The sequence below is a fragment of the Cynocephalus volans genome, chromosome 1, assembly GCF_027409185.1.
Source record: "Cynocephalus volans isolate mCynVol1 chromosome 1, mCynVol1.pri, whole genome shotgun sequence".
Classification (NCBI taxonomy): domain Eukaryota; kingdom Metazoa; phylum Chordata; class Mammalia; order Dermoptera; family Cynocephalidae; genus Cynocephalus; species Cynocephalus volans.
In genome coordinates, this window is record NC_084460.1 from 34,295,710 (window position 1) to 34,319,561 (window position 23,852).

General features: G+C 42.9%; 1 protein-coding gene across 2 annotated transcripts in view; it reads left to right on the forward strand.

The window, feature by feature from the left end:
* The first annotated feature begins 5,967 nt into the window (after positions 1 to 5,967).
* PPP1R16B (protein phosphatase 1 regulatory subunit 16B) overlaps positions 5,968 to 23,852 on the forward strand; it is a 68,711-nt gene continuing 50,826 nt past the window's right edge. For both annotated transcript variants that reach the window (XM_063074802.1, XM_063074811.1), the window contains exon 1: positions 5,968 to 6,223. In XM_063074802.1, the coding sequence (XP_062930872.1) occupies positions 5,968 to 6,223 (256 nt within the window). The remainder of the gene's footprint in view (positions 6,224 to 23,852) is intronic.

A 23,852-nucleotide genomic window follows, 5' to 3' on the forward strand; every position in this document is an offset into this window, starting at 1 on the left:
CTGTGGGCCGCCCCAGCACCCAGGCCAGTGCCCTATTTGGGGGCCGCTCAGCCGCTGTGTTAGCAGTACCATAGCAATTCTTTAATTAGACCAAGAAGGGTTTTCTCAGATGGGGGCGAGAGGAGGTATGTGAGTCTATTGGGGGAAACTAGGTCACCTGAAAACCAGCAGTCAAGAGGGAGCTGTCCTCGAGCCCCAGCTCCAGGGAACCCAGAGGGGCTGGCAGGAAGAGCCAACTCAGAGAAAATGTGCTCTGGCCCCTTTTATTGGCCCTTGGGAGACATTGCCCCCTCCTTTCTCCAGGGGGCTGGGCAACTGTCCTTAATTCCTTTCGCTGGAGGAGGGAGGGTACTGTGGTGAGTGTTCTGTCTGCTTGGGGCCGGCACCCTGGGACCTGTGGAGGGAACACTGTGCTGGGAGTCAGGCCCCCAGGACTCGAGTTACCACTCAGTCTTCGTAAGTTTGGAGCACATCACCTCCTCCCTCTATTTTGTCATCCATCTGTTGGGCTGTCTTTTACCGTGCTGTATCCCCAGCCCATAGCACAGTCCTCCTGGCACATGGCAGGTGCCCAATAAATGTTTGTCAAACGAAATCATTAGTTCATGTGATTGCTTCTCTTACAAGATTGTTGTCATGAGGATCAGTGACGAGGCGGGTTTCCCAAATGTCACTTACAATTTTTGTCAACACTCAATACCATCATTATTTAATTTTTCCTCACTACCAACTTGCTAGTTTTCAACTGAAATAGATTTATTTAAAAAGGAAATTTTATGTCATTACCATAAATAAACAGTAACTGTGAAAAAAAATCAACAGAAAACAGAATCATGTTATTGCATTCTATCTTAGATACAGTTGCTTGCCAGAGGCTAGCAGCCCGAGGCCTGCTTTATGCTTGTTTACGAGGGAGGCTGGCATGGTTATAACGATGTTAAGGGCCTATTAACACCCGACCGACACTCTTCTGGAGAAAATCTGAGAGATTAAAAAGGAAATGAAAGGGTATACCTTGCTCTCTGTGTGAGTTCATGTCGTGTAAAAGCTGTCCCCATACTTTTGAAAATTCCCTTGGAGTGGATTCTCTGTCCACACTTAAGGAAACACTTGGCTGGGATGGTGGCTGGGGACGTTTTTTGAAAGGGATAAAGTGCTTTAAGAATATAAGTGATTGGCATACTAATTCTTATCTTCATTTTTAACATGTTTTTGATACCTCTCTCTTAATTGGTGATCAGTAATAGTAATGAAAAAATGAGTCACTGCATACAGAATACTTAGGCCAGTCTGACACCAGTGGGAAATATTATCCTTCAGTGAGTGATGAGGAACTTGCCACCTCCTGAGACAGCCACTGGACCATGAGCACCTTTGTTGAATTGCCTGTCGGACAGCTCTGGAGGCCAGGTGTCCGTTCTTGGGGTGCACACACCTGCTCACCTGTACCTTGGTCCTGCTCTGTGTTGGGGAGACTCACAGTCTATCTTCCCTGTCTTGTGCAGATTGGAGCTCTGGGTATTTGGAGACTGCTTCTCATTCTTCCTAAAACAGGGCTTGCAAACTCAAATGACCAAGGGATGCCAATTAGTGAAGGAGGACAGGTGGGAGTAATGGGGAATAGTGGGGACTATGGTCAATTAGAGGGTATGTCCCCTATCTAAAGGGGACATCCCTACTCTTCACCTGTTGATGGTTGTTATGGAAGCTCAGTGTGGCCAGAGACTGAGATGTTCTAAAAAACGATGAAAATCTGATGTTGGATGTAAAATCTCCAAGTTTTAAATGTTAGCAATGTGTTAGAACATTGTAAAACATGGTGTGGACTAAAACCAAACCAACAAACATGGTGTGGACCACAGGTGGCTTTCTGGTTAAGTCTGGCCCACAGCCATAGTTGATCATCACTGTTCCCAAGACTTTTCTGTTGCCTTTGGGATGGACAGCCCCGTCCTCTTCGGGCCAATGTTTGTGTGTGTTGGTTTCTAGAATTCCCAACATTGTAGTCAGCCCCTCTGCATGCCTTTGAATATTGCCCAACTCCTTCTCAGCTTGTGTCTGCTCCTCTTACCTGCTGTACCCCTACTCATCCTTTGAGATTCAAGTCAGTTGTCCTATACTCTGGAGAGCCTTCCCCGATAACTACAGGCATAGTGGCTCTTCCATTTTCCAGCTGTGTGATGTTGGGTACATTACTTAATCTCTCTGTGCCTCAGTTTTTTTTAATCTGGAAAATGGACATGATAATAGTACAATTGGTCCCCAACTTAGAATGGTTTGACTTAATGACTTTTCAACCTTACAGTGAATTTATTGGGAGTATTTAAAATATTTTTGACTTAAGATATTTTTCACTTACCATGGGCTTATCAGGTCATGACCCCATCATAAGTCAAGGAGCATATCTGCACCTACTTCAGTAGGTTGTTGGATTTAATGGATTTATAGATAGATAGACAGACAGATGGACAGGGACTTCCTAGAAGGCAGAGCTGGTTCCCAATTCATCTCTCACAGAGCAGGTGATGATTAAATGTGTCTGCTCACTCAAGGCAGGGGGCTGAAATAAACATATGGTCTATTAGCTCTTTGTGAGGTTTGACCATCATGTCTATGCTGTGTTGTTGTGCATTCAACTCTTTTGAACTCCTTACTTCTAAAAAGGCAGCCAAAATATCTAAATAGCTAAAATAAAAAGCAGTGACAACACCAAATTCTGGTACAGGAACTGGATCATTCATATATTGCTGGAGGGGATGAAAACTGGTATAGCCACTCTGGAAAAGTTTGGTAGTTTCTCCTAAAATTAAACATGCGATGAACATATGACCCAACATCTGTACTCTTGGGCATTTAACCCTCAGAAATGAAAACTGTTTACACAAAAACCTGTACATGAATGTAATAGCCCCAAAGTGGAAACAAACCAATGGAAACATTGCTGTTCTTCATTGGGTGACTAGTTAAACACATTGGACTGGGGCATGTCCATAGAATGGAATACTGCTGAGCAATGAAGGGGAATGAACTATTGTACATGCAACAATCTGGATGAATCTCAAAGGAATGATGCTGAGTGAAAAAAGCCAATACCCAAAGTTTACCTACTAGCTGATTCTATTTACTTGACCTTTTTGGAAATGACAAAATTCTAGAGATGGGGAACAGATTAGTAATTGCTGAGGGCAGGGACAGGAGTGGGTTGGAATGGCAGGATTGGTTAGGGAAGAAGATGGGTGCAGTTATAAAAGGAGATCACCAGAGATCCTTGTGGTGATGGAACTGTATCTTGACTGTAGTGGTGGATACATTAATAAATTGCATAAAGTGAAACACACACATACAAATAAGTACATGTAAAACTGGAGAAATAAGATTGGTGGATTGTATCAATGTCAGGTGCCTAGCTGTGATAATGTACAGTTTTCAAGATGTCACCATTGGGATAAAATAGGTAATGTGTACCAGGATCTCTCTGTTATTATTAGTTACAACTGCATGTGAATCTACAATGATCTCAAAAGAAAAAGTTTAATTAATTAAAAAAGCATTGCAAGGTATTCAAAACAAAAATCAAAACCAAACCAAACCAAAGGCAACCAAAGCCAGTTAGCTTGTTTCCTGCTGAGCCTTGCCATTAGCTTATTTATGTATGAGTTCAGATCCACACAGACCCCTGGGACCTTTGCCCTATGAGCATTGCCAAGCCAACCCCTTCCCCGTTCTGCCTGTTGACCCTCGAGCCTCAGAGTTGGGGGAGATCCGAAGAACACTCTGACCCACCCTGAGCTCCCGAAGGTCCAGGCTAAAGCTGGATCCTGGTCTTTAGCCTCTCGAGGAAGGGCAGTCCATGGGGTTGGGGTGAAGCCGGGACCCAGGAGATTAATCATTGCTTCCTGAAGCCCAGGGCTATCCTGAGCCTCTTTGAGATAGCAGGTACTTCCACATTACACAGCTGTAGACGCCTGCCAATCTTTCCCTGTGGCTCAACAGCCTGCAACTAGCCTTGCCTGTTGGTTCACAGATGGGCTGCATTTACATTCCCTGCCCATCCACCTCCAAGCTCTTTTCTCTTTGCTATTGGGGGTATAGCATTTTTGGCCAGCTCCTTTTTTTTTTTTTAATTTCTTGAGCACACTGTAAATTCTGGAATGTGTATAGAACATTTTGCAGGTGGGAAAACAGGTTTAGAGGGGTTCAAGCGATTGTCCCAAGACCTTTTCCATCTGCATCTGAGAATCCATAGGGTCTGTGGTGACCTGAAGACCAGTTGGCTTCTTACTCTGAAGTTTTGTTGACCTCCTGTTGTCCAAGACACGTGAGACCAAGAAGTGTGAATTTGTATCTTTTTTAAAGGTCATCCAAAGAGGGAAACTTCAACTAAGACTATCTAGGTCCCAGGAGGTCAGTAGTTATCAAATTCTTTGGTCTTAGAATCAATCACTTTATCCCTTTAAATTGAGGATCCCAAGGAGCTTTTTTAAAATGTGGGTTATATCTGTCAATATTTATCATATTATGAACGAATACTGATAAATTTTAAAAATAGTATCAATTCCTTAAAAAAAAACCCATTTATGTTATAGCAATATAACAACCATTAACATATTTTTAGTAGACTGTTATAAAAATATAACATTTATATAAAAATATATAACATCTTGATAAAAAATAACTATTTTAAAAAACAAAGGAAATATAGTGAGAAAAGAAAAGTGGCATTGCTTAAAATTTTGCAAATTTCCTGGGGCTTAGTAGCTGGATTCTCATATCTATTTCTGCATTTAATCTATTGCAATGTCACCTGATTGCCCCTGATTGCACAATGTCATCCGTTGTAATGTTACCAGTCACCTGTCATGTAACTTTGGGAACTGTTGTCTACTCATAAAATCTGAGTAGTAAAGGATAATAACATCTTAGAATAGTTATGAAAATAGTTTTGACTTTGCGGACTTCTTCACAGGGTCTCAAGGATTCCTCATGGAGTTCCTGGACCACAGTTTGAGAACCATTACAGTAGTATGTTATATTCTCTGATCTCTTTCTAGCCTGTCCCTCCCATCTCCATAACAACTTGCATCCCATAAAGAGCAGAACAAAAGAGGCTTGAGCAGACGTGCCAGATACTAATATTTATGAGGATTTGGCTTTTATTTGCATGCTCTTATAGTCTACAGATTTTCTGAGTTCTGCATCCCCTATCATGTTTAAGCTCCCATGCACCCCTTCTGGTTCCAGCACCCATATACCCAAATCTTAAAGTACCATGACTTTCTATAAGAAAGCTGGAAGGACAAGGCTCCTGTTATGTGGCTGTGGCTGCAGAGGCAGACAACCACCACTATCTGGTAGAACTTCCCACGAGGATGGAAATGTGTGTCTTTGCCATCCAGTATGGCAGCCACTAGAAGCTATTGTGCACTAGAAATGTGGCTAGTGCAACTGAGAAACTGAATTATTTTACTTTATTTTAATTAATTTAAACTTGAATAGCTATATGTGGCTCCTGGCTGCAGCATTAAATAGCACAGCCAGGGGCCGACCCGACCCCGTGGCGCACTCGGGAGAGTGCAGCGCTGGGAGCGCAGCAGTGCTCCCGCTGCGGGTTCGGATCCTACATAAGGATGGCCGGTGTGCTCACTGGCTGAGCGCGGTGCGGCCGGTCACAAAAAGACAAAAAAGAAAAAAAAAAAAAATAGCACAGCCAGACCGTGCTGGTATTCACGGGCCACGGTAAGGATTTGCACTTTTGTCGGAGGAGCAATGGAAAGGGTTTTGGACAAGGGGCAGTGAGGTGACATCATCAGGTGTGAGTTTTGGACCCTGACAAATGTGTGTATCTGTGTCTCTCTCCCCACCACAGGCCCCACCATGAGGCCTCAGCCCCACAGGAGCCCCCGCGCTCTCCTGGCCCCCCGCGCCCCCTGCTAGCCCCGAGCCAGGGCGTGGGACGGCGCGGTGGCCATGGCCAGCCACGTGGACTTGCTGACGGAGCTGCAGCTGCTGGAGAAGGTGCCCACGCTGGAGCGGCTGCGGGCGGCCCAGAAGCGCCGGGCCCAGCAGCTGAAGAAGTGGGCGCAGTACGAGCAGGACTTGCAGCACCGCAAGCGCAAGCATGAGCGGGAACGGAAGCGCAGCGCCGGAGGCCGCCGCAAGAAGGTGTCCTTCGAGGCCAGCGTGGCCCTGCTGGAGGCCTCCCTGAGGAATGACGCTGAGGAAGGTAGGCCCCTCCTGTGCCTTGTCCGCTGCATGGCCTCAGCGCCAGGGTTTGGATTCCAGGTTCTTTGCAAGAGTGTGGGTGAGGTGGGTTTGCAGACCCTCTCCCAAGTTCAGGCAGCTCCAGACTTCTTAGGAAGTGGATATTCCTAGGAAAAGCTTTGAATTTATCTCACACTTTTTTTTTTCTTTTGGTAACAAGGATTCCAGCCTTTGGCTAATGAATACCATAATAATTTCCCTTCCCTCGCACAAAATATTTACTGACAGCTTCTTGTGCGTTAGTATTCTGCATGTAGCAGTGGACACATTGAATCTATTTCTCCCCTACAAGAGCTCAGTACTCATAGGATCTTGCATTCATAAGCCCCTCCTCTATGCCAGACCCCATGCCTGGTGCTGCCTGGGTGCTGTTCCATTTTGTTTAGCCTTCACTGCAGGCAAAAACGGCGTGGAGCAGTGGTTAAGGGCATAGACTCTGAAGTTAGACTCCCCAGGTTCATAGGGACTTTGTCAGTTCCCTGTGTGACCCTGGCATAGACAAGTCACTTTGCTCCCTGTATTTAGTTTCTACCTCTGTAAAATGAGACTAGCAGTAGTGTCACCTCAAGGGCTTCCTGTGAACATTAAATTAGATAACACCTGTGAAGTTCTTGGACGTGTTCCCTCATACTAAGTGGTTATTAATATGTTTTATTATGTTTTTAATATGTTTTATTTTATTATATTTATAGCATCACAAGCTGTCCATAAAGTCTTGAAACATAGGCAAATATATGCAATACCGTCTAGGACATTTTTACTCTATAAAAAGAGAATGAATAAATAAATGTAAACATGTACACACACTCATACAATCTATGCTGTCAGATTTTATGGATACCCTGTATTGTTATACTTTATTTAATTATACTATTATTATGTGTCCCATGATCCAGATGTCACAATATTTAAGAACCGTATATAATAATACCCTTTTGCAGATGGGCAAACAAGCTCAGAGAGGTTCAGAACCTTGACTGTGGTGGTGGAGTGGAACTGGAACCCGCAGGGTCCAAGCTCTGGTCACTGCCCTCATGGCTTTGTACATTTGCTCCCCGCTGTGAGAATGAATGGCAGATCCCTGAGTTGAGCCTCTTCTTTGGGCATGTTCTGAGGGGGCCGTGCCTGCTCATTTGTGTAGCTTGTGCATGTGACCTTTGTTACCTCTGCAGCCTCTGGTCCATCCTGTGCATAAGCCTTTTTAGCTGCCCCTGGAGAGGCACTGCTGTGTTTGCTGGGTCCCTCAGCACATGCTCCAGACACGTGGTGCTAAAAGCAGTCAGTGAAAGAACTGAGGGGTGGCAGCACTCAGGGCATAAGAAGGTGTTGGGTTTCATTGTGGCTCTTCAGGTTCTAGAACTCTCTGACAAGCATAATTCCATTTCCACCCTGGTTACAGAAGACTCTGGGAAATGAGCAGAGAGACATTCCGGGCACCACTCAGCTGGAAATGGCTCAGCTGAGAGTCTGGGTGCACAGCCGCAGGAGAGAGGCTGCACGCTCAGGCTCGGGGACATGGCCCTGGGAGGCTCCTTCCCACGTGTGGTTTGCGAGTGACGTGGCAGCCCCTTCCCACTCAGTGGGCGGCTCATCATGATGTCTCACAGGTGTCGGGGGCGCGGTTCATCAGCTCGTTTCCCCCACTCATTTACTCCCTTCTTCCCTGACAAAGCCCAATCTCCCCCCGCCGAGGGGCTTTCTAGACGCTCTGAGCTGACTGTGCTGCTTCAGAGCATACGCCCCCCCAGCCCCTGCCCGGGCCCTGCACCTTCGTTGCCTGTCCTGTGTACTACTGGCTAGAAAGAGCACTGGGCTTGGACACCAAGGACCAGTGCCCCTCAGCCCTGCCTGTGACTTTGAGCAGCTTGTTTCATCTCTATGGCTCCACTTCTTTAATCTGTAAAATGCGATTTTGGACACTTGCCCTCTGGAGGGTGTGGCAAGAATTAGACAAGATCCTGGATGTGACAGGTCTTTGAAAAGTTACCCCAAGCCCTGTACCAGCACGGTGATAATTTTAACACACTTTTTCTTTGCGTTTTTTTTTTTTTTAACCAACTTTAATGTTTTTAAGAACCCAAATATGCACAGACACATTCTTCTTGTAAAAATCAAACAACACAGAAGTGTACGAAGTAGAAAATCCCTCCCTTCCTTCCTCCCTTCCACCCTTCCTTCCATGATCACTACTGCTGTTATTTGATGTGGTTCCTTCCAGGCATTTTTCGCATTTACCTATGTATTTGTGGACTTGGAGAAATACAGAGATAGACTTGGTTTTGTTTTTATTTTTTACATAAGTGATAACATCCTAGATACATTGTTCTGCAACTTTTGTTTTTTTTTTCACTCAACAACATAGCTTGGAGATGTCATCATGCCAGAGTACGTACAGTATCATAGATCTGCGTCGTTCTTTTCAACTGCTGGATAGTAGGAGTATTTCGTAGTATGATTCACTAGCATTTTTGAATCCGTTCCTTATTGGTGAGCATGCAGGTTGTTCCAGTAATTTTGCTTTTGCCACAGTGAATGTTTTGTGCACATGTGCAAATGTTTACCTGGGACAGATGTGGACAAGTGGAAGAGCTGGATCAGAGGATATTAAATGTGAATGAGAAAAGTGCTAGACCTTGTGGGCTGGTCGCCCTAGCCCTGGGTACAGCCAGATGAGGGTGGAGGGACCAGAGTGCTATGCTCTGTGGCACGCCATGGGGGTGGAGTGAGAGGTGCTCCTGGGGTACAAAGGGTTTGGGGGGGTGTGAGGCTGCCATCAGTCAATCAGTCAGCCCTTGATGTCTCTGGGCTGTGCTCAGCCTCCTGGCAGCACAACAGAGCCCATGGCTCCCAGCTGGCTGGGGACAGCTTCTGCTTGCTGGTGGAGCTGGTGTTCAGGAGGCCGCTTGGGTGGGATGGGAGCATGGGGAGGTAGCTCCCCCACTTCCCTGAGCTCACAGCAGCCCCCGAATCAACCTCGTCCACCCGCCTGGGGAATGTGAGTTTTTCCCAGAGAAAGGCAGCGCTGGGAACTCATTAAATTTCCTCCTCTGGCCCTGCATTGCTGTTAGGCTAATGTCCTTGACCTGGGACCTGCCTGAGTCCACTGTCACAGCTCCCAGTGCAGTACCCCCTGCTGCAGCCAGTTCCAGCTCCTCCTGGATCCTCCCATATGGCCTGTGTTCTCTTGCCTCCCCACCTTTGCATGTGCGGTTCCCTCTGTCTGAAACACCCTTTCCCTAACCCCTAAAACCCTTCAGGTTTGGGTCCTTGTGTGACCTCCCCTGGGGAGCTATCCATGAGCCTTTTCTGCACCCTCACCCCCATCCCTAGTTAGAGCAGTAACTCAGTACATAGCTGACGTTTACACTGAGGGGCTGTGTAGTGCTCTTGCTGGGAGAACAGACTCTGAAGTTCGTCCTCCAGGATTCAAATCCCAGTTGTAACGTTTAGCAGCTGTGCAATCTTAGGAAAGTTACTTAATTTTTTGATACCTCAGTTTCCCCATCTGTAAAAATGAGGATGATAATAATACACCTGCCTCATAAAGTTATCAGATGGCTAAATAGAGTTGGTCAAAGTTGAAGTTTATTGTAAGAACTATATAAGTGATAAAAATTGCTGTTATTCTACATTTATATAATCTATTTTTATTATATATTCTCACTGTCACCATTACTATTTATCAGGTGCTTACCTTTTACCAGTCAGTCTGCTTTTCATGTGTTATCTCAGTTAATCCTCACAGCAGCACATACTGAGGTTTAGCGTCAAACCTCATTTTTTAAAAACAGCTTAGAGTATAATTAACGTATCATAAAATTTGGGCATTTTAAGTGTATAGTTCAATGATTTTCTCTACAGAGTTATACATCCATCCCTACAATTCAGTTTTAAAACATTCCCATCACCCCAAAAAGAAGCCTCTTACCCATTTGTAGTCACTTCCAGTCCCCTCCCCTGGCCCTCGGCCCCAGGCAATCACTAATCTACTTTCTGCCTCTATATATTTGCTATTCTGGACATTTCATTTACATGGAATCATACAATTCCAATGATCTTTTATCTTCTTTCATTTAGAGTAATGTTTCAAGCTTCGTTCAGGTTGTAGCATACATTAGTGCTCCATTTCTTTTTATCACCCTATAGTATTTCAACATTTTGTATATAGATATACAACATTCTGTTTATCCATTCACCGGTTGATGAACATTTAGATTGTTTCCATTTTTGCTTATGAAGAATAATGCTGCTAAGAATATTTGTGTGCAAGTCTTTGTGTGGACATATGTTTTTATTTCTCTTGGGTAGTTACCTAAGAAAGGAATTTCTAGGTCATATGGTAAATTTATGTTTAACTTTTTAAGAAACTGCTCAACTGTTTTCCAAAATGGCGTATGGTGTTACATTCTCAAACCCTATTTACAGATGAGGAATTTGAAACTCAGAGAGGCTATGTCACTTGCCATGGTCCCACAGGTTTTAAGTGTCAAATCCAGGACTCAAACCCAACTCAGTTGTCTCTGAATCCCATGCTTTTAATGCCAGGCAGTCCTGGCACCTCCTGCTTTTGGTTTTCCCTAGAAAACAGGAGAAACACTCACTTGTGGTTTTGCTCAGTGTTTCTTTTGGCCTTGTGGATCCTAGTGTTTCTGCTGGTCTCTTGGGCTCTTTGTTTTGGGGACCCCTAGATAAGCCTTTTATCTCCAGCTCTAACTTTTTTCCAGGCCACGATAGCCCAGTCTCCCTTGAAACCACAAAATACATGTTAAGTTGTTGGGGTTTCTGCTTTTCTCTCAGAATGTGTAGGGTTTTCTTTATGGAAACTCTGTTCTCATTCAAAAAAAAAATGTTTGAGTGATTCTTCTGCACTCTAAATTTAACTCTTCGACTATTATTCTCATGGTAAATGTTTTCAAACTTTTTTTTTTAAGCAGTGGAAATTTTTCTTCAAATAAAATATTAGGCAGAAACCCAATATGTAAAACAGACAAAAGAGCTATTCTCACTCAGGTAGGCTGGGGGGTGCTGGAACCTCGTCCACTCACCCGCCTGCAAACCTCTCCCCAGCTCCCTGGTGCGTTGGCGGACACCTGGCTCTGCAGGGCACCGCTTCCACCATTGGTTCATCTAAAGGAAACAGTTTTGACTTTCACTTTTAGTGATACTGAAAAGGGAAGTTTCTTTCTTGTGATTATGAAAATAATACATCCTTGTTACAGAAAATTTTAAAAGGACAGAAAAAAAGAAACCTTAAGAAGATAAAATCACTTATACTCCTGCTGAACAGCAACAACCATTGATAATATTTTGGTATTATGGCAGTCAGGGTCCTGGTAAGAAACGAATAGTGCTCTCATGTGGCATATTTTGGGGAAAGTTTAATAAAGGGGGAATTTTCAAAGGGTTTAGGGCAGTGGCCCTCAAACATTTTGGTCTCAGAGCCCCTTTATATTCTTAAAAACCGAGAACCTCTAAGAACTTTTGTTCAACTGGGTTCTATCCATATTTACTGTATTAGAAATTAAAACCAAGGGATTAAAATAAATATTTCTTTATTCATTCATTAAATCAGATCAAGAAACCCATTCTCTATTGTACTTATCTATTGCTACATAGCAGATGAACTCAAAATTTAGCAGCTTTGATCAATGAATAATTTACTGTCTCACACAATGTCTGTGGTTCAGGAATCCAAGAACAGCTTAGCTTGGAGGTTCTAGCTCAGGATCTCTGATAATGTTGTTTTCACCTCAAGGTTTAACTGGGGCTGGAGGATCTGCTTCCAGGATGGCTCACTCACATGGCTCTTGGCAGAAGGCCCCAGTTCCTTGCCACGTGGGCCCCTCTGCAGGGCTGGTTGAGTGCCCTCTCAGCATGGCAGGTGGCTTCTTTGGAAGTGAGTGATCAAGAGACAGAGGAAGCCACAATGCTTTTATGACCTGGCCTCGGAAATCACATCCCATCACTTCCTATTCATTAAAAACAACTCACTAAGTTCAGCCCACTCTCAAGGGGAGGGGAATTATGCTCCATCTCATGAAGGGAGAAGAATTTGTGGACATGCTTTAAGACCACCACATTTTCATAAGTATTTTTATGAAGTACAATGAGATTTTTTTTCAAAACAACAACAAAATGCTGAGGCGAGTATCCTTGTTTTATAACTTGCAAATCTTTTAAAGTTCTGATATAATAGAAGATAGCTGAATTCTCCTATCTGCTTCTACATTTAATCTGCTGTGAGATGTTATTTTGGTTGAAGCAAATAAAGAGAATCTTACATCACACAGATAGTTGGAAAAGGGAGAAAAATTTTTAATTGCTTTTTCAGATAATTGTGGATGTTCATTGATACTACATCTCACCTCAACAAGTGGTAGTTTCTTAAAGGTTAGTTGCAATGTGAAATCTGAAACCTTATCAATTTTTTACTTTTTTTTTTACCCTGTTACATTATAATACATTTGTCTGTCTTGCATTTTGAATGGCTCTTTTATCCATGAGTACTTTTTTAACATGTATTGGCCTGTTGGAAAAAATATTTGTTCATTGAGATGTGCAGATCTTCCAAATGTTGACAAATTTCATTATACAATATAAAAAAATTTGTAGTTTCAACACCAATCTCGCCAGAAAATCCTGTAAGTACTGGGAAACTATAAGCTTGTTATGGCTGTATAAGTTTTCCAAAATTATAATTTTTCCTTAAAAGTTCAAATGCTATTGTTAAAGTCAAATAAAGATATAGAGATGAATCTCTTAGAAAATGTTTTAATTTGGGAAAACAGGATTGCAGTCTGGGACAGGCACACAGACAAGGGTGGTCCTCAGTATGTCCGAAGAACAAAGAAAAATCTGGGAGTTTTATTAGAGAATGTTACGTATTGTTTTGAAATATGTGGCTTAGTTTTATGAGAGAATGTTACTGTTTTGAAATATGTGGTCCCATGGGCACTAGCAAAGTTTTTGGTAGTTGGCAGACCTTGATTAGTGAGTGCCAGCAGTAAGTAAAAATTAGTCTTAGAATCATGGCTAGTTGTTTCAGCAGCTGCTAGGTAAAACTAGTCTTTGGGTGGCAGCAGGCTGTTTCAGCAGCGGGGTTTATAGAAAGTTCTTCTTGGAGCAGGTGCTGTGTGCCCCAAGTGCTTTTTCCTCGTGACCCCTTGACTCCAATTTTAGTTTGGGTATGACAAGAATGACCCAGTTTGTATAACCGACTTTCACACTATCACTGGCAGCAAATGCTGTCAGTTGTGAGAGGATCCTTTTGCTCATGTTTGGAAAAATATCTGCTAAAAACTCGAGTCTGAATAACTATTGTTTACTAGTCATTCTTTAAGAAAAAAATGGTGTTCCATGAGAGAAGGGGCTAGCTTTAGCACACAACTTAAACAAAGTTCAAGTAATGCAGGTTGAGACAATGTTCATACTTGCTGTGCACGCCCCATTTTTGTCACACAGAATATTAAAAGGACATGCACTCAAGGATTGAGATTTAATACAATTAATACATTTTACTGCTTCATTAAGGACATTTTTAAGGGAAACTTTTTTTTATACTGTGAATATAAAACAGTGAAGAATACAGTGATTGCTAGTATAGTGTCTTAGTCCGTTTTGTGCTGCTATGACAGAATACCTGAGACTGGGGAACTTATAAACAATAGAAATTTATTTGGCTCATGATTCTGGAGGCTGGGCTGTCCAATATCAAGGTGCCAGCTTCTGGTGGGGGCCCTATTGCTGCATCATCTCTTGGCAGAAAGCAGAAAGGCTAGAGAACATGAGTGAGAGAACAAGAGGGGGTAGAACTTGCTTTTATAACAAACCCACTCTCACTACTACTTACTGGGGTAGGTACATATTTCATTTGATTGAGCTGAAAAGCCACTGGTGGTTTTGAAGGGAGATTCGTATAATGAGATATGGATTTTCAATTAGATATGGATTTTCCTGGCTGCTGAGTCTGTCCTGATGGGGGCATGAGTGGAAGCAGGGAGGCCTCGTAAGAAGCCATCACAGTAGCCTAGGTGGGCATCTGTGGTGGTAGCCATGGAGATGCAGAATGAAGGGGTGGAGCCAACTGGGCTTGTATGTCAGGTGATGAAAGGAAGGCCTCAGTCATGACTCCTGGGTTTTTGGCTTGAGCACCTAGGTGGATGATCATGCCATATTTCGGGACTGGGAAGACTGGAGTAGGACAGAAGTAGGGATTTGGAGAGAATCAAGTGTTGTGTAGGACTGTCCAAGTTGACATGCCCCTTTGACATCCAAGTGGAGATCTTCAGGATGCGTGTGAATAGGTGAGTCTGGAGCACAGGGATATATCAGGGATGGATATAAAACTTTGGGAGTTAGCATACCAATGCAATCTTTTCAAAGCCAAGGGACTATATGAGATCATCTAGGAAGCAAGGATAAATAGAGCAAAGAAGGCACTCCAAGAGAAGGTCCTGGATCACCTCCATAGCTACATGTGGAGCCAAGAAGAAGAAAACAGAGGAGACGGAGAATCATCTGGTAGGGAGGTAGAAAGAAAACTAGGATGGTGTAGTGTCTCAGAGGTCTAGGGTGGGAGGCATTTCTAGAAGGAAGGACTGTCGGCTAAGTCAAATGCTGTTGAGAAGTTGAATATTGTATCTCGTCTTTATACAGTCTTTGGAAAAAACGTTTTTTATGACAACCTCCTATACCCTGTCTGGATGCACCATAAGCACCATAAGTTATCCAACCACTCCTTTACTATTTTATTTTGAGGTTGCTTCCAGTTTTTGCTGCTATAAATGATTCAGTATCAATGCATAAAAGTATTTGTCTACAGCTTTGATTATTTACTTAGGGTAGATTCCTAGAAGTTCATTGGATTTGTGGATATAAACATCTACAGGGTTTTGATATAAACTACTTATTTGGTCACTAGAAGGTTGTAGAAGCAGTGTGTACCAGGCCTGCCTCACTGCTGCCTTCTATAGTAACACCGAACAATGGCACTAAAAATACACCTTTGCTGATCTATTTGATTTATGGAAAATATTCCCTTTGTCTTAATTTGCATAAAGGTGAGATGTTTAAGGTTAAATAGCTATTGATAAGCTTCCTGGTCATTCATCTCTCTTTCTCTTATTTGACTATTTTTTTCTACTAGTGTATTTCTTTTCCTTATTGATTTCAATGATTGTGTGTGTGAAAGGAGAGAGAAGGAGAAGGAGAGAAAGGGAGAGGACAATGGAAGGAGAGATGTCAAACCTTTGTTGTCATGTATGGTTCATATACTTCCTCAGTGTGTATGTGTTTGAGTTTGCATTAATGTTTTGTTTATAGTAGGTTTTTGTTAATGCCTTGGAGTTCTTAATTTTTACATAGTCAAACCTAAGGATATTTGCTTTCCATTCCCCTACCTCCCATTACTTTATTCTTTGCTCTTATCCCTCTAAAGCAGAGGTCAGAAAACTATGGCCTGAAGGCTAAACCTTCCCACCATCTGTTTTTGTAAATAAAGTTGCCCACTCATTTACATATTGGCTATGGCTACTTTCATACTACAATGGCAGAGTTGAGTTGTTGCAACAGAGACCATTTGGTTTACAGAGATGAAAATATTTACTCTCTGGTCCTTTACAAAAAAATGTTTTAACTCTTGCTCTAAAGTGTTTCCTTATCTAGCGATACATATTATTAATCTATACTTTCTTCTAGGTTTTTGTGGTCTAATTTGAATAAATTAAATATGTAATTTTTCTGGAATTTATTTTAATATAAAGTAGTAAATGAAAATCTGTCTATATTTTATTTCCAGAGAGTTCTCAATTGTCCCTGCATCCTTCCCTTCCCTGCGAGTTTGTGATGCCACCTCATACTCTAGAATAACTTCCCAAGTTGTTTATTCTGCTCCAACAATCTGTTTTTGTGCCAATTACAGACTGCTTTGATCCTCATAGCTTTGTATTGTGACTTCATAGATTGATGGAACAGGTCCTTTTTCATATTGCTCTTCTTTTTCAAAATGTTCCTGGTTATTTTCAGCTGTTCACATAATATTTAGAGGTATTTGGTCTTGTTTTCCCTCCAAATCTCAAAAATAGATTCCTACAAAATTGATTGGTAATATAAAAACCAGTAAATTAGTTTGGATCAAACTGATAACTTCATCATGGTGAAGTTTTCTAAGTAGGCAAATGGTACCTGTCTCTATTGGGCCAGTATTATTTCATGTCCTTTAGGAAAGCTGTAGGGTTTTTTCCCCCATATAAGTCCTATTTATTTCTTGAAAGGAGGGCTTTTGTTTTTTGTATATTAATGTTATATCAAGCCCCTTTACTGAATCCACCTTAGTCTCAGTTTTTCAGTAAGTTCTCTTGGGGTTTTCTGTGTAGGAGAGAACATTATTTGCAGATGATAAAGTTGTCTGATCATTCTGATATTTCAGTGAGTCTGAGAGTTCTAGTCCTATGCATATCCTATCCTCTCATCTCTTCTCTCTGGGCTAATTATTTCTACTCCTTTTATCATTCTTTTATGACATGTGGCTTTGAGATTTGTGAACATGCTCTACTTTGTCTGTGTCCTTCTCAAAGTCTGATCAGGCTCACGCTAGAGTGAATGAAACTGTTATCTTCCTCATTCTGGTTGAGTTTGTCTATTAGTATGGCCCAATTTTCCACCAGCTTTTTGCATAGCTACTGTTGACTCACATTGAGCTTACGAGAAAATAAAACCCCTAAGTCAGTTTCCCATTAGTGAAGCTACATCTTTTCCATCTTGATTTTTTTAAAAAAATATTGTCGAAGTATATTCTTCATACAGAAAAGGGAAAAACTGGTTGCATTTTCACATGCTGAACACAATTCATATAACCAGCGATTACTCAGATCAAGAAACAGACCATTATCTGTGCCCCAGAAGCCTTCTTGGACACACAGTTGATTTTTAACATTGAAGTCAAGCCTCTAAATTTATCTTGTTGAGTATTGAGGCCATTATCCACCTGCCCAGATAATTTTGAGTCCTTAAACAATAAATTAGGAATTTTGTGTCACCAGTGAAAGAAATGCAAACTAACTTAAGCAAAACAGAATTTATGTAGCTGAAAAATTCAAGGATATCAAAGTTTCAGGCATATGTGGATTCAGGGGACTATCAGACATCTCCGAGTAGATGACTGACAGCAGCTTTAAATATATATTCTAACCTTTTAGCAACCCTAATAGGAATAATTTCTCTTCCCAGCAGTCTCCCAGGTTCAATAAGTCACAGAATTAAATCTTCTTCGCTAAGATTGGCTATATACCTATCTCTCAGTCAATCACAGTGGCTAGGTCAGGGAAGCAATGCTATGATTGATCTGATCTGAGCCATATTCCCATTCTTGGAGTCAGCTCTTCCCAAAACACATGGACTGACATTTGGAGATATGCTGTACCTACTCCAAGGAAAATTGGGATGCTGTTTCCAGAAGGAGGGAAAATGGATGCTGACCAACCCATAATTAAATATGTTCACCTCAAATGAAATATTCATCAGCAATTTTTACTCCATGTCATTCATAAATGCAGCAAGCATTTGCCTTCTAGACCACAGTTGTCTAACAGAACTTTTTCCGATGATGGAAATGTGCCATCTAATGTGGTAGCTGCTAGCCATGTGTGGCTCTTGAGCACTTAAAATGTGGCTAAGATGACTGAGGAACTGAACTTCTGATTTTATTTAATTTAAAATAATTTGAGTAGTTAACTGTGACTAGGCTAGAGGCTACTGCATCAGAAACGCAGTCCTAGACGTTATCTAAATTCCTGATAAAAATGTTGAACAGGTCATGGCCAAAGACAGAGCCGGGGGGCACACTCCTAGAAACCCCTTCCAGATTAATGCATCAAAGTCAGTCATTACCAACTGGGAATAGTTGTGCAACTGAAATGGACTTAACTATACTGTTATTTGTAGTCGGTATGTGGCAACAATAGAAAGAGTCTCTATAAAAAAAGAGCCTTCCTTTCCTACAAAAACTTGGAAGATGATTTCTCTCTGAAGGTTAAATTACAGCAAAACATGGGATGGTTTGGAGGAGAGATTTGTGCACAGACATTCAAGGAACACAGTCTGGGCATTGTCAGGCCTACACTAGTGGTTCAGTAGTGAACAAGCCAGACTGGACCAGGCCATCTTGAAAGTCAGAGTCTAGCAGAGTCACTTAGAAGAGAGCACAGTATTAAAACACTTAACAATGGATGGTGTTATTATAAAGAGGGCCTTGTCAAGAACACATGCCTAGAAAAAGGAGGCTAGGAGATCTTTTATGAGCAATGCTATTAAAATACTGTTCCGGGGATAGGACACTGTGACTGACATCTTTGAAGACTGCCATCTTGTTGCTGAGGACGGTCTGATTGTGGAAAAAGGAGACTTCGGCCCATTTTACTGTAATGCCATTAAGCATGAGGATTATGTACCTCCTTGCAAACTTCTGATTATAATTTGGCATCCCAGCCAGGTCTGCCTACGAACACTGAATGAGTGGACCATGCTTAAATGAATTTTTGGCATGCAAGGAAATTCTCATTTTCCTATAATAGTGGCACTGTGGTTTTATACAGCAGCCTGATAAGCTTGGATAGTATGAGAACACTTTTGGGAGAAGAAACCAGTTTTGGTAGGCTGGTCAACTGTGGTCAGTCACCAAGATGGTGCCATTCTAGGGGGATTGGGGAGGATTCAGCTAACTGAAACTCTCTCGGAACCTCCGCAAACTCAAACCAGCATGACACTCAACCAACATTTCCCTAGGGTACTAGTAAGGGTATATATGAGAGGCTTGTTGAATGCTTGTTGGAGTCCAGACAGTTCCTATCTTTGAAGTTTCTCAGTCTAATGAGCCCATTGAGGAGATAGATGAGGTATTTCTGGCATGATTTATTCTTGCTTTGCTTCAGGGGACCATGGTTTCCTTTCTAATGGAGTGGGAAAATGATCAGTATTTCTGTCAATGACACTCAGAGCTCTTTAAATGCATGAACCCTAAGCCCTTCTCTCGACAGTCACCAAAACCAAATCACCAGACAACCATGTGGAGGAAGGCTAGGATTTGAAAGACAGAAGAATGTTCCAGAGTCACAGAGTATTGCATTGTTAAGCACATCCATCCCATGTGTGTGCCAACAAACAGAGCTGGCCCCACTGCCCTGTCCTCTGTCTACCAGTCTACCATGTTAGGCTGAGGAAGTTGCATCCGGAACAGAGGTGAAGACTGAGATGGAAGATACATGAAACCCACTGCGTAGCAGGGAGGGAGATGGCACCTTTGTTATTTATACAGGAAGAGCTAAATGAAACCCAAATCCTGAAGGAGGAGTCGGGATTTCCAGTCCTTCAAGAGAAACTCTGGGATACAGGCTTTTTGGCTTGAGGACCCCAAATTCCTTGGGCCCTACAAAGATAGTAATGGCAGTCATCCAGGTGGGTCAGTGTCAAGAGCTCTGCTGTGTCAGTTGCCTACTGTTGTATAATACACCCCCCCCCACCCCCTGAAACACTTAGTGGCTTAAAACAAAAACTTTTTATTTCTCAGTAACTCTTTGGCTTGACTGGGCAGTTCTTCTATTGGTCTTGCCTGGGCTCACTCATGAAGCTGCAGTTAGCTGCTGGGTCAGCCAGTGTCTGGGCTCAGCAGGTATGACTCAGCCTTTCTCTCTGTTTGGTTCTTCATCCAGCATGGTGGTCTCAGAGGTCCAAGAAGGTAAGCTCCAATGCATAAGCATTTATTACGCCTTCAACTGCATTATGTTTGCTGATGTCTTATTGGCCAAAGTGAGTCACGTGGCCCAGCTGCAGGTCAGTATGGGAGGAGTCTACACAATTGCATGGGTGCTGAAAGGCATGATTCCTTGCGGGCCATTATTGCTACGATCTACCACACATTCTAGGCTTTGTTTTGTTTTAGACTAGAATTTCAGCAACCCAATGTGATAATCCTGGACATGCCATGTTGATCAAACACTGTGATTGGCTGTTGATGTCCCTGGAATGTCTGAGATGTATTGCGTGGACAAAACACTGTTACCCGACCCCTTTCTCTGAGAATCCCAGTCCTGGATTGAGCATGTCAAGTAAAAGACTGACATTGACTCTAAATCTGTGTGGCAGTCAGAATTCATTGCTGGGGAATGGTGCTTATGCCTGTTTAATTTTATTGCTTATTAGCTGCATAGCCATGAAAATGATTTATGTGATTTCATAATATTATGTTGAACCCTCAACAATTGGGGTTAAAGTCTGGATCAATGTTGAAACAGAAACAGGAATAGAAAAGTAATCATCAGCCAGATGGAACAAATTATTAGTTCACAAATGCAGTGTGCTCGGTAATAAGATCTTCCAAAATGTGGATGATGTAGGGGAAACCGAATATAAAGAGGCTCTCAGTGGAAGGGTTGGGAAGCTTTGCAGAGAGACAGTAGACCTCAGAGGTTACGAACATGGAGTCAGACAAAACTAAGTTTTCATCTTTATTTTGTGACCTTGGTTAAGTTACTTAATGTCTTTTGGATTCAGATTCTTTATCTGCAATGTGAAGAGAATAATGTGTGTGTTTGGGGTAGGGGGAAGCTTGGAAGATTCATAGACATAAAGGATGGACAGTGAAGATAGTCAATGTTACTATTACTATCATCTGCCACTAGCCTCAGTTACAGTAGACCAGAGGCAAGGTTAACGTCTCTTTCTTCTTTCTAATCCTTCTTCTGCTCATTCCAATTGCCATAACTACCCGAATATTCTTAGTGTAGTCATTTACATAACAGTATGAAAGATTTGGCACCTTTTTGCAGAAATTCTCATTGTAGGCAGTGGGAAGAGGAAGGCTTTGGCCAGCCCATGTGTGGATCATGTATGACTTATAGCCTGCTTGTATCAGGGAGCCCTTTCACAGTCCCTGAAACAAAAGGACCTACCTCCTCAAGAACTTCTGATGAGACCATAGACCCCACAGTTTCCAGGATTTCCTGGTTCCCTTGTCTCACCTCTTAAGGCAGCCGTGAATATCTGTTTTGGTTGGCTTGAGTCATTCCAATGTCTACAACCCATCTTAATTACAAAAGCTCTTTAGAGGAACTCTAATTAACTTCTGTAAATTGCTTTCTCTAACCTTTTGGAGTTAATGTAATCTGTTCCCTTGTTATTAAAAACAAACCCTAGAATATTTCATAAAACTTCTCCCAAGTTACTTGGCACCTAACACTTTGTCAAGGCGACATGGTGGCCAACCTTTCCCTGAATGGGCTCAGTTTCTACATAGTCATTCCTTCCGGCTCATGACTTTCTTCTCCATTTGCTGCCCACGGACGCTGAAAATAACATGTTTTCTGGCAAGCTTGGGATGAGATTCCTTATGATTTAATCGGATCCATAATGAAGCTCTCCCAGCTTTCTGGAGAAAACGTCCCAAACTGCAGGGCTGGGTAGGGGTGGGGCCCTGGTGAAGGGACGAACATTACACCTAAAGCCAGGAGAGTGGCAGCAGGGTCACGCTACCCACCCATTGGGATCTTCCCATTGTGGCTGAGACTCCTGGCTCTGCCTGGCAGTGTTCCATGGCATGTGCCATGTGAGCTCTGCCTTCCTTGTCCCTGTGGCCTGACCAAAGCCCTCAAAGATAATAGGCAGGACATCCCATCACTAAACATCAGCTGCTTGGTCCAGGAAGAGACAATTTCCTGCAGATGTATATGACCAAGACAGATATTCCCTGACTAAGCCAGGATTCACTTGATTGTACCAAGCTGGTACTACATTAGGAGATAACCCCAGATAAGAGAAGAAGCTGGGGAGTGGCTGAGCAGCTGGGTTATGAATGATCACTGGGTACGTGACAGGGAGTTGGATAATGAAGGAGCAGGTAAGGTAATGGGGAAGTAGCTGGGGAGAGGGAGTTGCTGGGGAATGGGAGAGTAACTGGAGAAGGAAGGGGAGGCACACGTGGGAGATAATGCAGTGGGAACAACAGAAGGCAGTCCCAGATCTGGGGTAGAGACCATTCTACTTTGCTCTAGTAGCCTCCGTTTTGCCACTTCCTTAGGTCTCGCTGATGAGCAACAAACTCAGTCTGAGTCTGTACTAGTTAGTTGGAATCTGGGCTGTTGTAAACTAGAGGGGTGAAGATTTCTGAAATCAAGGCTGAGGTTGTGGAGAGTGGGTGTCATGTGGCAGGGTGAGTTTCTTCCCTTTAGAGAGGGCACTGTCTTCTCCTCGCCCCTTGAGGGACGGGTGAGATTGCACAACCCACATCTGAGCCCCTGCTGCCCCATCATCACCATCGTCATTCTCTCTACCCGTTTTTATTGGATGCTCAAGTGCCAGGCCTTGTGCTAAAAGTCTCTCCATGTAGCATCTCATTGCATCCTCCCAGCAAATCTATGAAGTAAGTACCATTAGTGATCCTATTTTCCAGGTCGATAAACTGAGGCTTAGAAAAGTCTGGTAACTTGCCCAGGTTAAGAGGCAGAGCAAGGACTGACTTCAGACTCTGCACTCTAAGCCTTATGCCACAGTCATGGTTAGAACTACGTGGAGCATTTATCCCTCTTCAAAAGCCCAGTCCTCCCCACTAACCCTTTAACAGCACGTAGCAATGTCTGGGCTGGGACCTGAGAAACCAGCCGAGTGTTCATGGCTCCCATCTGTGCTGGGTGCAGCCGCCTGGCTGGCCTGTTCCAAACCCATTCCCAACGAGGTCTGTCAAATAAAGTCACAATCTAGAATCAGGCTTCCCCAGGGCGCACCTGCCCCTGGCAATCAGACCTCATTTGCACTAAGACATTTATAGTCCGTGGTGAATTTCCATTATCTGTATAGGCTGAGACATAGGAATGGAAAGCTCCTGGATTTGGGAGATTTCTCCTTCTTTCCTCTGTCTGACAACCCTTCTTTCCAGCATGTCTTGGAACAGATGCCATGTCAAGGGTCATACCCAGCTGACATTTTCAAAAGTATCTTCTGACACTAGGTGCTTAGAAAACATTGTATGGCAGTAATTCCAGGCTTTAGAAATTTTGTTTAACTCAAAAAATTTACATTTGGCTCCTGGAGAGCCCGACTGTACTCCTTATTTCATGAAAGCAGGGCAATCACGTTGTCACAGGTGATGTGATCCCTTATTTAATAAGCTGCTGGCTCTGAGATAAGCCATCTGTTCCAGGAGTTCTTGATTGGTAAAATTGATTTTCACTAAAAGAAGCTAAGGTTAAGCACTAATTAATGGAAGGGGGTTCGATTTTATATAGATAGATCGGTAGGTAGGTTTGGGGACATGTCAAATACACCATCTTTGTCTCTGCAGCTGAAAATATATTCTTAAAGCCCACACAACTCTGTGGATTTCTTAGAGCTCCATTTTTGGCAAGTATATTCTGGTCTTGGTGTGCTCTGGCTAATAAACAGCTTCTGACTCAAGGCACTCAGTGATGGATACTGTATTGATCCGGGTATCTTTCAGGGCACAGCTGATGGGGGCCCAAATCCTCCCAGTGGTTTAAGCCCACCAATCTTTCTTGGTGGACATGGCTTGGGGACCTCTGCTGGGCACTGGGGCATTGTCTTAGTCA